Source organism: Brachyistius frenatus, unplaced genomic scaffold (assembly GCF_029030835.1).
Source record: "Brachyistius frenatus isolate BFR_SWC_R1_liver_20210118 unplaced genomic scaffold, ASM2903083v1 Contig_172, whole genome shotgun sequence".
Classification (NCBI taxonomy): domain Eukaryota; kingdom Metazoa; phylum Chordata; class Actinopteri; family Embiotocidae; genus Brachyistius; species Brachyistius frenatus.
This window is the reverse complement of record NW_027210771.1, coordinates 719,390-732,500: the sequence shown is the minus strand read 5'-3', so window position 1 is coordinate 732,500 and position 13,111 is coordinate 719,390. Positions and strand designations below refer to the sequence as shown.

At 46.8% G+C, this 13,111-nt stretch overlaps 1 protein-coding gene and 2 long non-coding RNA genes across 3 annotated transcripts; 2 read left to right on the top strand and 1 right to left on the bottom strand.

Moving 5' to 3' along the window:
- Positions 1-7,972: 7,972 nt before the first annotated feature.
- purg (purine-rich element binding protein G) lies at positions 7,973-10,480 on the bottom strand. Its single transcript, XM_069717360.1, has one exon. It carries the CDS (start codon positions 10,010-10,012, stop codon positions 8,963-8,965), a length of 1,050 nt encoding a protein of 349 aa, XP_069573461.1. The 5' UTR covers positions 10,013-10,480; the 3' UTR covers positions 7,973-8,962.
- A 1,668-nt stretch (positions 10,481-12,148) lies between these two features.
- LOC138632081 (uncharacterized) lies at positions 12,149-12,448 on the top strand. The gene is made up of 3 exons (XR_011311792.1): positions 12,149-12,228; positions 12,286-12,359; positions 12,417-12,448. It is a non-coding gene; the product is annotated as an uncharacterized lncRNA (long non-coding RNA).
- A 311-nt stretch (positions 12,449-12,759) lies between these two features.
- Positions 12,760-13,098, top strand: LOC138632080 (uncharacterized). The gene is made up of 3 exons (XR_011311791.1): positions 12,760-12,799; positions 12,884-12,980; positions 13,050-13,098. It is a non-coding gene; the product is annotated as an uncharacterized lncRNA (long non-coding RNA).
- Positions 13,099-13,111: the final 13 nt, after the last annotated feature.

Sequence of the window (13,111 nt, the reverse complement as noted above, 5' to 3'; positions counted from 1 at the left end):
TCCTTCGAGTCCTGCTCCGAGTCTCCTCCTCCTGCTCCGTCTCCTCCTCCTCCTCCTCCTCCTCCTCAGCAGCTCCAGAAGGTCCGGACCTTTTATTGACAGTCTGTCCCAGACAGAAGCACAAAGAGGACTCCGCCTGCTGAACGACCGTCCCGAGCGCGAGCGGAGAGGAAGTGAAACTACGAGAAGCTGCTCGTCACGGAGGCGGTCCGTGCCCAGTTGTTGTTGTTGTTGAACGTGAGCTGCTTCCGTTGTCTTCTTTCTTCTTCGTGGATTTGTATTTCCTCTTCTTCGGGGGCTGTGCATTAGCGCCACCTGCTGAACTGGAAGTTATAACAACTCCCCAAATTTTTTGGGGGGGAGATTTTTTTTTGGTGAACTTTATTGAACAACATTTAAATATACAAACAATGCGGACAAATTCTCAATATTATATCGTAGAGGAAAAAAATAACGTTGATTTAGATAAACAAGTAAGGTAATAAATAACATAAAAAAGCGCAGATAAAAGTATTGCTCAATACATTCATTAATATAAAATTATGATGGAAATAAAAAAATATATATATATATATATAAAAAAAAAAAGGATTTCTCTTCCATAAGTTAATCATATTGTTGGACAGTCTTGTTACTTTTTTAATTTTTGTATTTAATGTTTATAAGAACCCAGCAAAGTTGGAGATTTTTAATATATTACATTTATAAGTGAAAGAGTTACTCATATATGATCAGTAAGAAAACTCCCCGGATGTCCCGACAGAAAAAGAGTGTGTGTCTTTTCGGGGACGACGGTGATGTGATTGAATGCCTGACCAACCAGTCATAAGAGAAGGACCCCGAGATCATACCACCGACCTCATGATTAGAGGGCACCCCGCGTCACCTCCTGAGCCACAGCGCCACCTGCTGGTACGAACTGGTGCTCCTGTATCTGCAGAACACTTTCAGCATAAAAAAACAACCTTTCAAAACACATTTGTGGCCACATTTCCAGAATCCAAACACTCATAATGATCACACGAATGTCTAACAGGATAAAAGGATAAGTGATGACATTTTACATTAAAAGGTCAAAGGTTACTGTGACATCATTATGTTTCTGTCCAGACTGACCGTTGAGTCGTTCTGTCCACACGTTGAGTCGGATCCTGAATGTGCTGATTGTACAGATCTTCAACGTGTGTGTGAAACATCCACCTTTTATAAATCTGGAGAAGCTCCAGATTTGTAAAAGGTGGATGTGCAGCAACATCCAGATCTGAAGCATCGTCTGTTGTCATGGCGACAAATTTTGTGTTCTATCAGAATCAGATTTATTGGACAAATTCCTTCAAAGTCTTCACTACATATATGATGAGTGCCGGACAGACGTGGAGGGAGACTGACAGCTGACTCATGGATATGACAGGAATTATGTAGATGAAGAGCAGAACTTAGCCGTCCTGATGGAACCCGTCGTTTCTCTGTACAACAATGTTTTTCAGATAATCCAGTTTGAAAATTACAGCGGACCTCTGTATCATCTCCAACATAGAGCTGACGTTACATCAATAACAATAATAATAACAACAGTCCTCCACTGCAGGCCGTATGTCCCGACTGTGAGTCCCTGTTTGGACACCTGCAGTCATTCATCACGTTTATTCTCCATCAGGCACTTAAACACATGTTTGTTCAAAGTGCTGAGTCATGCAGTGTCCCACAAACATGGTTCAGATATTAACAGATTCTACACAATCTCCTCTACACAACTCTAAAAAGATGTCTTTACTGACAATAATTTATGGTGAGACACATGTAAAAAACCAACAATTTCATTAGACCTTGATATAAAGAGTAATATGACAAATCTGCAAGTATGATCAAATTAAATGATGAAATATCTGGATAGACTGTCCTGAACAGAAAAAGATACAGCATGAATGCTTCGCCCCAACAGTGACCGAGATATGAACTTTAAAGTGAAGGTAGTGAAATCACCCTGAAAATCTCCCAGGGTTCATCTGGGTTGACCCCCGTGACCTCCGGTGGCTCTCCACCTCGTCTCATTGGTTCCCACTAAAGTTGTAAACCTTGAACAGCTCTAAATATATTCACACTCTGACACAAACACGTTTTCTGTCCTTCCCAGTTTGACTGAAATGATGTGAATCGTTCTCTACTGCTGAGAAACATATGAAATATGAGGTTGTACGTACTTCCTGTCCACATGCTGGATTCTCCAAATGGAAAACAAACCAACGAATTGATAATCCTGCAAAACATTTAATGAAAAACATAAAAAGAACAATGATCAGTACAACCAATAAACATACATTTTCATTTTCCAAATTCTTTTCCAGCGACGATTAACACAAAGTTTTCCAAACTCAAACAACTTAGACCGTTCAAAGACTATATTGATGTTTGCTGTCCAGTAACTCTGCTACATGAAAAAGCCTTCCAGCGGAGGACTGAGAGCACAAAGTGATGTCAGCAGATTGTCTGTACTTCGTTCACACTTTGTCACAAAGGCAGTGTAACTGTAAATAGACTCTCTCTTCAAATTAAAAGCCTCCTCCTGCTTCCGATGCTGCTCTGACACTCGGACCGGTCCCGGTTCTGGTCCTTCGTATTTACAGTTAGACTTTTTGTGAGAGGATATCTGTGTATTTCAGAAATACTTTGCGTTACAAAGTAAGCTGACAAGATTGTAAAAACCTGCTTTCTGCACATTTCCAGTGATGTAGCTCAGAAAAACAAGGAAGAACATGGACGACACGTAGACTTTCCTTGTCCGAGTTATAATGCTACTTCCCAACAAACGGACAGCGAGGTGTGTTTGGAGGAGAACCGAGCGTGTTCACGTCTGCAGATCTCTGAGCTGTGAACCGCAGCGGGAACACGAACAGGAAGATCTGTTGGATCTGAACAAATACAAACGTCTGACATCTTTGGGAAGCAGCACTATTCGAGAACAGCAGTAGGACATCAATTTTCTTTTTTTCTACTTTTGACAGTTCCTCTTGGCATGCATTCAGCTGGGGTCCATAGAAGCACCTTTATATATAACATAGCACCATTGTTCATATAGTTTTCCTATTATACTGGCTCCCAACCATTGGCATGCATACACTCTAAAAACGTTGTTTTCTTGGTTACCATTTCTAAACGTAGCATCGTTTCAAACGTTACAAGGCAAGTAATGAATATTCATACAGTACTTTACATGTAGAAGATGAACTGATACAGTACACAGTAAAGAAAGTGCTAGAGTACAAAACCTCCTTGTTTTTTAAGTCGTCGTTTACAGGACTATAGGACACACCAATGTTTTACATTACATGTATCTAAATGTACACCTTTTCACATTGTCATTACTCACTTCAGCTCGTTTTTAAAAGGTTACTGAACATCTACGCGTCTACATTTCTCCAAAACTCTGTGAACTGAAGGCCAAAACAGAGAAAAAGGTCTTCTTCAGTACATTCACATCACTCGAAGCACAGATGAACACACACGGAGCGTCAGGGCGGCCTTCCAACACCTCCTCGAGTAAAATGAGCGTTTTCATCCCGACATCCACATAAACAGCGACACTCCTGCGAGTTTCTCAGCTTTCACTGGATTCCGTCTGCTAAAAGTCAGAGTGAGCCGAGTCCGACTGGAAAGGAGCTTTAAGGCGTCAGGGTTGGAAACATTAGATCTTTGTTAACAGTTCAGATTTCTCGCCGAAGTCCGACATCTTGCAGCTTCCCGTCTGCCCTCACCGACTTACAGTTTGGATATCACGTCTGTCCTCTCGGTACCCAACAGTGTGTGAGGCGTCTCCCTCCCTGCAGGACGATGAAGAGCAGCTGAGGCCGAACACACAAAACAGGATCTGCAAACTACAGGTGGACATCATACGAGCTTTTAAACTGTACTTCTTGAGTTGACCGTGTCATCCTCAGCAGATGGATGATTGACAGCTCTGTAAAGCTCTTTTTCCCCCGTTTCACTTTGTGTGTGTTGAAAGTTTGGATAAACTGCGTTATTATGAATTAAGGAAGTTGAATCCAGATCAGATTGAATAGTTGTTGCGTACTGTGACGCCAGTGAGGATGACCACAGCTGCTCTTCATCAGGAGGGATGCTGCCAGCTCCTCAAACATCAGACTGACTCAGTGTGCCATGCAAACCTACATTAATGCTTTCATTGACTACTTCATAATTTTTTTTCTGTGAAATTTTCTGGAAAGAAACTCTGAATGCAATCTGACACTAATTATAGGGAAGATGGAGATCTATAAAAAAAATAAAAACAAAAAAACACACCTGAACCGTCTGTCAGTGAGCAGGAAAGCGAAAAGTCCGAGCAGGACGTGGGTTTGTTAGATGTGCCAGATTTCCCAGAATTCATTGGGTAGAAGTGTTTGTTCAGTAACTGAACGCAGGTCGTTTCAGACATTCAAACAGCTCTGAGTGGCGTTAGCAGCGTGTCCGTGCATGATGCTCAACAGCTGACAGACGACGACGTCACTTTAGAGCTCTCTGATTGGCTGTTGTTATCATTTTTAACATGTTTTTTTTTTGGTCCCGGGATAAAAAGTGAAGCAGCAGCCGGCTTCTTCTTCAAGGGGCTCAAAAACAAAAACAAATAGGAAAATATAACCTATAATACCCGCTTGATACTATGCCAATAAGAGTTTATCATTTCTATTCATATATAGGAAGAAAAGCAAAGTGCGACTTGTAACCCTTTTAAATTTGACATAAATAATCCAGATTCCTTCAGAAATCTTTAGGAGGATGTTTTTGCACCAGCGAGGGAAACTGACCTCACTACATCCTCCAGATCCTGCACGGACCTCCTCCTCATCTCAACTCATCCGTCCTGCTCTGCAGACATCCTGTGAAATGAGCAGCAACGTTTCAGCAAGTTTTCTGATCAGCTGATGAGCTTCCTCGCTTCTCCTCCAAAGAAATGATTTAACATTCCTGAAGTTTAAATCTAATAAAAAAAGTGCCCAAACACTCCTGTGTTTCCTCATTTCACAGGATTCAGACTCAGCGATGACCTCACCGGGTGTTGAACTCCAGACGGTCACATGACACCGAGCATGATGGGAGATCTGAAGTGCAGGGATCCGTGATTGTCACTTTACACCGAAGGCATGGGTAGAAGTGGTCCCTCTGCAGCAGGTCAGAGTGCAGCTTCTGTTTAAAGTGCTTTCAGGAGGGATATTTGGAGTTTCAGCGACAGATGACCTTCACACCTTTCAAGGATTCACACTCCTCTCAATAAATACTTTAAATCTTTCTACTCATGTGGAGAACGTCCGACCACCAACGCTGACGGGATCCCTTCTAAAGAATTGAGTAGATATTTTTAACCTTAATTTTTTTTTTTAGATAAATTGTGCTTTAAATTATACACTGCTTTATATATCTGTTGCCATTTATATGAAAATAAAAGGACTCACTGTTTGATTAAAGTTCACACTCGTCACCACACTGTACGACACACACACCAAACCCAGCTAGTCCTGTGACCTCATGCACTAACGGCATCACGACGAGCGGCTGCCTCCACTAACAATCTTTTTCTTCTTTTTTTTGTTATACTGTTTTTCTGTTTTTTGCGTTATTTTTCTGTCTCCTCCAGCAGAACCAGTCATTTTCATGAAGTGAGAGCTGAGACGGAGACAAAGAGCCCGGCCGCAGACGCTGAGCTGCTCACTGAGGTAGCACAACGACACGGGTGACGAGTCCTCCGAACATCCCACCGTCTCCAGGAGATCTGTCTGAGACCTCTCTGTTGGTGTGGAGCTCTTCTGCACAGGGAACGAGGCCTTTATGAAAGCTGCCTTTTAAAACTTTAAACTTCTCTGACTGTCTTTTTTCCTTTCAGTTAGCTGCATGAAAGAAGAAGCAACTCTGTGAATGAGTTTTGGCATCGTGTATGACCAGCCGTCTTCTACTGATGGAGTTTTATATCATTATAGTCCAGGTAACTCAGTGTTGTTTCCATGCCGACGTGAAGTCTGGAGTTTGTATCTACAGATACGACAGAAATAAACCTAAGTCAGGATTATCTTTGACTTCCTGTAAATCGATGACTCAGCATTATTTCATAGGGGTACAACGTGTTCTATTTGTTTGACCCGACATCCGGTGTGAGAAACCTGCATGTCTGCTTTCAAATTAAAAGCCCTCGTTTCAAATTAAAAGCCCTTTTGCGTCTTCTTGGCTTTATAATAATGTTGTGAGACTTTTGAGTTCAGTCACCTCAGTGATCTCAGCTGGTTCTGAGTCCGAGGTTCGGAACCAGCGGAGCAGACCAGCGGACTGAACTCTGACGCTTCAGTCTCAGTCTGGACCGGGCTCTTCGTCAGCTCACACTCCGAGCTCGATGAACACGCTGCCATCCGAGCTCACATGGAGAAGCAGCACTTGGTTGGATTTTAGGACACACACACACACACACACACACACACACACACACACACACACACACACACACACACACACACACACACACACACAGGTACACGGTGTCATGACGTGCCCATCAGCAGGTCGCAGGGAAAGGTAAGATACGCGGTTCTGTTCGAGCAGCATGTGGAGCCCTTTCTACGCGACCACTCATCTCTCACTGTGAGGCGTTCACTGACATCACGGAAAGAAGCTCACCGTCCACCTCCACCAACAGAGACGAGGAGATCTGAGCTGTGGGACGACAGCCACGAACATTTACACACATGAGGCAGGTGTCGGAGGTTCTGGTCCGAGGTACGACTGAAGGAAGTGATGATTCGTCTCAAATAAAGATTTGAACGGGCAAAATATCATAAAATATTATTCTCACAATTCTTCACACCAGAGGTTCCCAACCTGGGGATCGGGACCGTAATGGATCGCAGGATAAATGTCAGGGATCACGTGATTATAAAAAGATAAAGCGGCAGATCACCTGGATAAAAATGTCAACTTCTCATGCCACAAATAAACTGCTCTGAGAGGAAGCTTCCTCTTCGGTGCTCCTAACTGAGAGAAGTCCTCCAGGGGGCAGCGCAGAGCCGCGTCCACGACAGACGGACTTCAGCTGCAGGTTTCTGACTCCCCTGAGAGAGCAGGACACACTGCAGCTACACAACCTGCTGCAGGAGGTTTTAATGCCTGGAAGTCACCGAGTCCACAGCAGCGCCGACGCCGCAGCAGGACTGAGGCTGCAGCTGATGACGGGCTGCACGTCACCAGCTCGTGTGCTCAGCAGAACACATAAAGTACCTTTCCTTCCACGATAGAGTGTAAATAGGAGCTGTTAGGATATAACTGCCATATCATATAAATAATACAACGACAGGAACACAGATCTGTGTGCGTCTCTTCCGACAGCAGTCACTGCCCGTTTTCTTCTTCTGTCTCCGCTGCGTGTTTGGATGGTGAGCAGACGTCTCCCCGAGATCTGTTCACGCAGCGAGTTCTCCAAGTCACTTCTGTTTCAGGTGTTTGAGGGATCAGAACAGGAACCAGCTCAGATCTTAATAACTGAAAGTGACTCAAAGCTCATCGAGACGTCACGATGCCCGGAGATGGATTGCACTAAAGTTTTGGATTCATTTAGTCTCCTTTACCAGTTTTGATTGCGTTCCCTGGCAGCAGATCTGCCGACGCGCTGTGCTGCACCGTGAATGAAGCGCACCCCGCAGCTCGGGTCCGGAGGCTCGTCGACAAGCAGCACTGTTATTGTTCTGCTTTATCACCACGACTTCCTCTCTCCTCTCATCGTGAAGCAGCCAATCAGCACGTTGCTACATGGTGCAGGTTATTGTACCTGCTGTGGTCGCCGCGCTGTGATTGGCTGACAGCCTGCAGGACCAGACGGTCGCTGACAGGAAGGATTCATTATGAAGTTACAGACCAACTACAGCCTGGCAACGACTGCTCTGTGTGTGTGTATCTGTATGAGTGTGTATGTATGTGTGTGTGTTTGTACGAATGTGTGTGTGTGTGTGTTTGTTTGTACAAATGTGTGTGTGTGTGTGTGTGTGTGTGTGTGTGTGTGTGTGTGTGTGTGTGTGTGTGTGTGTGTGTGTGTGTGTGTGTGTGTGTGTGTATCTCACTTTGCTCTGACACTACGGTTGATGGATGAAAAACTTTGAGTGTCGACAACAGCCACAGTCGTAGCACCGATGGGTAACACACACCAGCAGTGAATGAAGCATGTCAGGTGTGTGTGTGTGTGTGTGTGTGTGTGTGTGTGTGTGTGTGTGTGTGTGTGTGTGTGTGTGTGTGTGTGTGTGTGTGTGTGTGTGTCAGCCTGCATCTGTCCCACTTCTTCCAGGACAGCAGTAATTAAAAGGACAGTGACCGTGAGCCCTCTTCTTCCTGTGTGTAGTCGGTGTGTTGTTTGTTGAGTGAGCTGCTGCTGGTGTGTGTTACTCTTACAGTAAATTCCTGCTATCAACTCGACGCCCAGCAGGGGGCTCCACCAACCACAGCGAACTCAACGCCTGAGGTCTTCTGTTCGGTTTTTAGTAGCAATTAATGATAAATATTATTAAAAGTTTTTTTTTTTTAAGTGTTTCTGAATAATTTCTTAAACTGCATTTTTTAATAGAAACTGAACTGAACACATGACGTCACTTTTCATACGAAGTCAGCGGACCACGTGACGTCAGCTCATCGTTCAGTATTCTGCGTCGACAGGTTTTTTTCTGTCAGGGGTTTCGGGGGCTGAAATATTACGCACTATCCTCACACCGGTGACGTCAATTTTCTGACGTCACCTCCAATTAGACCCATCGAACAGTGCAATCTTAATGAAAGAGGCGGGGGGAGAGGGAGGGGGGTAAAGTGCATCAGACGGCACAGAGACACGCGGAGTCAGTTCGTGAGGAGTTACCAGCCCTTGTTCAGCCAACAGGTTAAGGTGGTGTCGCGGTTGGGGGCACGTGCAGTACACGCGTCTGGACCCCCCGCGCGGAGGCAGAGCTCAGTCCTCGTGCTCCTCGCTGTCCTGCCGCCCGTCTGTCCTCTTCTCCTTGTGGCAGGTGAAGATCCGCCGCATCTCCTCCTCGTACCGGATGAAGTTCTCCCCGAACCTCGCCCAGGCTTTCAGCGGCACCGTGATGGTGTTCCGGTAGGGCTGCCGCACCTCGCTGATCTTTAGAAAGATACCGTACCGGTTCGAACCGACGTCAAAGTAAAACCTTTTGTTGTCCACGCGGAAAGACGCGGCCTCCGGCAGCTCGGGGTTTTCGTCGCGGCTCCGGGACCCGGCTCGGCCGCGCTCGTCGCTGTCCTCGTCGCCGTAGTCCTCGATCAGCTGGGACAGCGCGTCCCGGAACTCGATGAGCCCCTGAGCCGGCAGCACGATGGTCTGCTCGATGCCCTGGCCGTAGTAGCCCATGGTGCCGTGTCCTTTGCTGACAGTCTGCCGTATGCGGAGGAAGCGACCTCTCTGGTTCTCCTTCAGGTCCAGAAAGTACTTTCTGTTGTCCCTCTCGATGAACTCGCTCTTGAGGACGCGGTGGGCATGGTCGTCGGAGAGCGCGGAGCCGGTGGGGGACAGCATGGCGTGCTGCTCCGGCGCTCTCCTGCGGGACTCGTGCCCGCGGCCCTGGCAGTTGCTGCTGAGCTCGTCGCCCTGCTGAGGCGCCAGGCCCCCCCGCAGCCCGATCCGGGCGTAGTAATCTATGAAGTCTCCCAGGCAGTAGCGCAGAGCCGGGGCCATGGACATGGACAGCGTCAGCTTGCTCTTCCTGATGTTGTCGTGGCGGCCTCGTCCGATCCACACCTCGGCGATCTTGAGGAAGCGGCCGCGGACGCTCTGCTTCACGTCCAGGTAGAAGCGCTTCTTCTGGATGTCGACGCGTTTGGAGGCTAATTCCTGGATGTCGTTTCCCGGCTGCTGCTGCTGCTGCTGCTGCTGCTGCGGTCCGCTCTGCACATACTGCTGAGGATAAGCGTGTCTCGGTAGAGAATCTGATGCAATCTTACCCCTGCCTCTGTCCATCCCTCTGCAACATCCATCGGCCATCATGGTGACTGTTCCGCCGCTCAAACCAGCAGCGGGCCGAACGATGCCTCCATTCCACGGGGCGACACGGAGCGGGGGAAGCGGGCGGGCTGACTCTCCCAGCCGGCTGGAGCAACAAGCAAACTCAGCGAGACGCCTCGAATGACCTGAAAATGGCAGCGAGTTCGGAGCCGTCAGCTGATCGACTCTCCGTGTCCCGAATAAAGGTCAAACTCGACCGTTTAGCCATTTCCACTGCAAACTTCCATTTTCCATCACCTATGTGGCTCACAGATGCCCCTCCGCCGAGGACCCAGGGAAGCAGCCGACCTGAAATGGGAGGAGGCGTCCAATACTACATGAACCCGATGAACCCATCCACCCCCCCTCCCCGTCCTGAGAATACCTCTGTTAAAGAGACACGGCGTGCTCGGTGACTGGAGGCTGTGCAGCTCGGGATGCACTCATTCAGCTGCATCCTCTGCAGCTCGGCACCGATGCAGGAGGGAACAAAGCCCAGACCCAACATCCAGCACCCGGCAGGAGGGACTCAATACACATCTTATTTGTTCTGATTATGTAGGTCAGAGAGTCTCATGAACGCAGATGCCATCTCCATGATGACTGCACATGTAATAAAACACCAGGAGCTGTGAATAAAGGTTGTTACGTAATATGTGAGATCACAGCCGTCTCACTGATGACTGACCTACTACTGAAACCAGTTTGTTTGTCCATGACCTCCTATAAATGTGCCATAAAAATAAAAACACAAGTCAAAATGTTGGATTTGTTTTTCTTTTATAACGTCTAAATATCCACTTTTACTTTTCTTTCCACATCCTTTGGCTAAAAAAATAAAACAACTATCTGAAACACGATGTGACCAGCGGACGTCGACACATTAGTTAAAACATTTATTTTTCGATTTGATGTTACAGCAACAAACCTTTGACCTTTGTTGGATCCACTGAAATACTGTAAAGTCTCCCTCATCTCCTGTAACACTTTTATTCTGAAAACCGCCATCAGGTGCTTCTGCTTCTGTCCAGAAAAACGCTGCCGTCCTTCGGTTATTCACCGCTGAGATGACGGTGAGAGATCTCCTAAAGCTGTGTTCAAATGTGTGTGACGCTTCAGCAGATGGACACGAGTTCACGGTGAAGCAGCAAAACGTGAAATAGACACACCGGTCCACGACAGCAAAATGTGAAATAGCTATGCTGTGGCCTGTCTAGGCGTGACAGTTACACGTTTTCCTGTAGCGGGCGAAAATTTTAGCCGCTGCATGCGTAGTGATTTACAGGAAAATGACAATTAAAGCTACAACTCGTAGTTGGGGTTAGACAACAAACAATTCAAGAACAACGTCGTCACCTCCTGGGTTCAAATCTCTGTCTCCTGCTTGGCTGTTTCTCATTAATACCACTATGTCACCCCTCCTACATCCTAATGCCACCGGAAAATGTCCTTTGGTGACGTGGGGTTACTTTTACAAAATGTGAAACTGTCACGCTTAGAAAGGCCGAAGCGTATCTATTTCCCACTTTGCCGTGATGCTGGGTTGGAGAGGTTCATATAGGCTCCTCCTCCTCATCGGTGACGGATCAGAGGGTCGATAAAGAGATGAGGACACGTCTCACAGAGGTGAACGTCTCACGGAGGTGAACGTGAACGTCTAATGAAGGTGAACGTCTAACGAAGGTGAACGTCTAACGAAGGTGAACGTCTCACGAAGGTGAACGTCTAACGAAGGTGAACGTCTAACGAAGGTGAACGTCTCACGAAGGTGAACGTGAACGTCTAACGAAGGTGAACGTCTAATGAAGGTGAACGTCTCACAAAGGTGAACGTGAACGTCTAACGAAGGTGAACGTCTAACGAAGGTGAACGTGAACGTCTAACGAAGGTGAACGTGAACGTCTAACGAAGGTGAACGTCTAACGAAGGTGAACGTGAACGTCTAACGAAGGTGAACGTCTAACGAAGGTGAACGTCTAACGAAGGTGAACGTCTCACGAAGGTGAACGTGAACGTCTAACGAAGGTGAACGTCTAACGAAGGTGAACGTCTCACGAAGGTGAACGTCTCACGAAGGTGAACGTCTAACGAAGGTGAACGTGAACGTCTAACGAAGGTGAACGTCTAACGAAGGTGAACGTGAACGTCTAACGAAGGTGAACGTCTAACGAAGGTGAACGTGAACGTCTAACGAAGGTGAACGTGAACGTCTAACGAAGGTGAACGTCTAATGAAGGTGAACGTCTCACAAAGGTGAACGTGAACGTCTAACGAAGGTGAACGTCTAACGAAGGTGAACGTGAACGTCTAACGAAGGTGAACGTCTAACGAAGGTGAACGTCTAACGAAGGTGAACGTCTAACGAAGGTGAACGTGAACGTCTCACGAAGGTGAACGTCTAACGAAGGTGAACGTGAACGTCTAACGAAGGTGAACGTCTAACGAAGGTGAACGTCTAACGAAGGTGAACGTCTCACGAAGGTGAACGTCTAACGAAGGTGAACGTGAACGTCTAACGAAGGTGAACGTCTAACGAAGGTGAACGTGAACGTCTAACGAAGGTGAACGTGAACGTCTAACGAAGGTGAACGTCTAATGAAGGTGAACGTCTCACAAAGGTGAACGTGAACGTCTAACGAAGGTGAACGTCTAACGAAGGTGAACGTGAACGCCTAACGAAGGTGAACGTCTAACGGGTGAACGTGAACGCCTAACGAAGGTGAACGTCTAACGAAGGTGAACGTCTAAGGGTGAACGTCTAACGAAGGTGAACGTCTAACGAAGGTGAACGTGAACGTCTCACGAAGGTGAACGTCTGAAGGTGAAGGGTGAACGTGAACGTCTAACGAAGGTGAACGTCTAACGAAGGTGAAGGTGAACGTCTAACGAAGGTGAACGTGAACGTCTAACGAAGGTGAACGTCTAACGAAGGTGAACGTGAACGTCTAACGAAGGTGAACGTCTAACGAAGGTGAACGTGAACGTCTAACGAAGGTGAACGTGAACGTCTAACGAAGGTGAACGTGAACGTCTAACGAAGGTGAACGTCTAACGAAGGTGAACGTGAACGTCTAACGAAGGTGAACGTCTAACGAAGGTGAA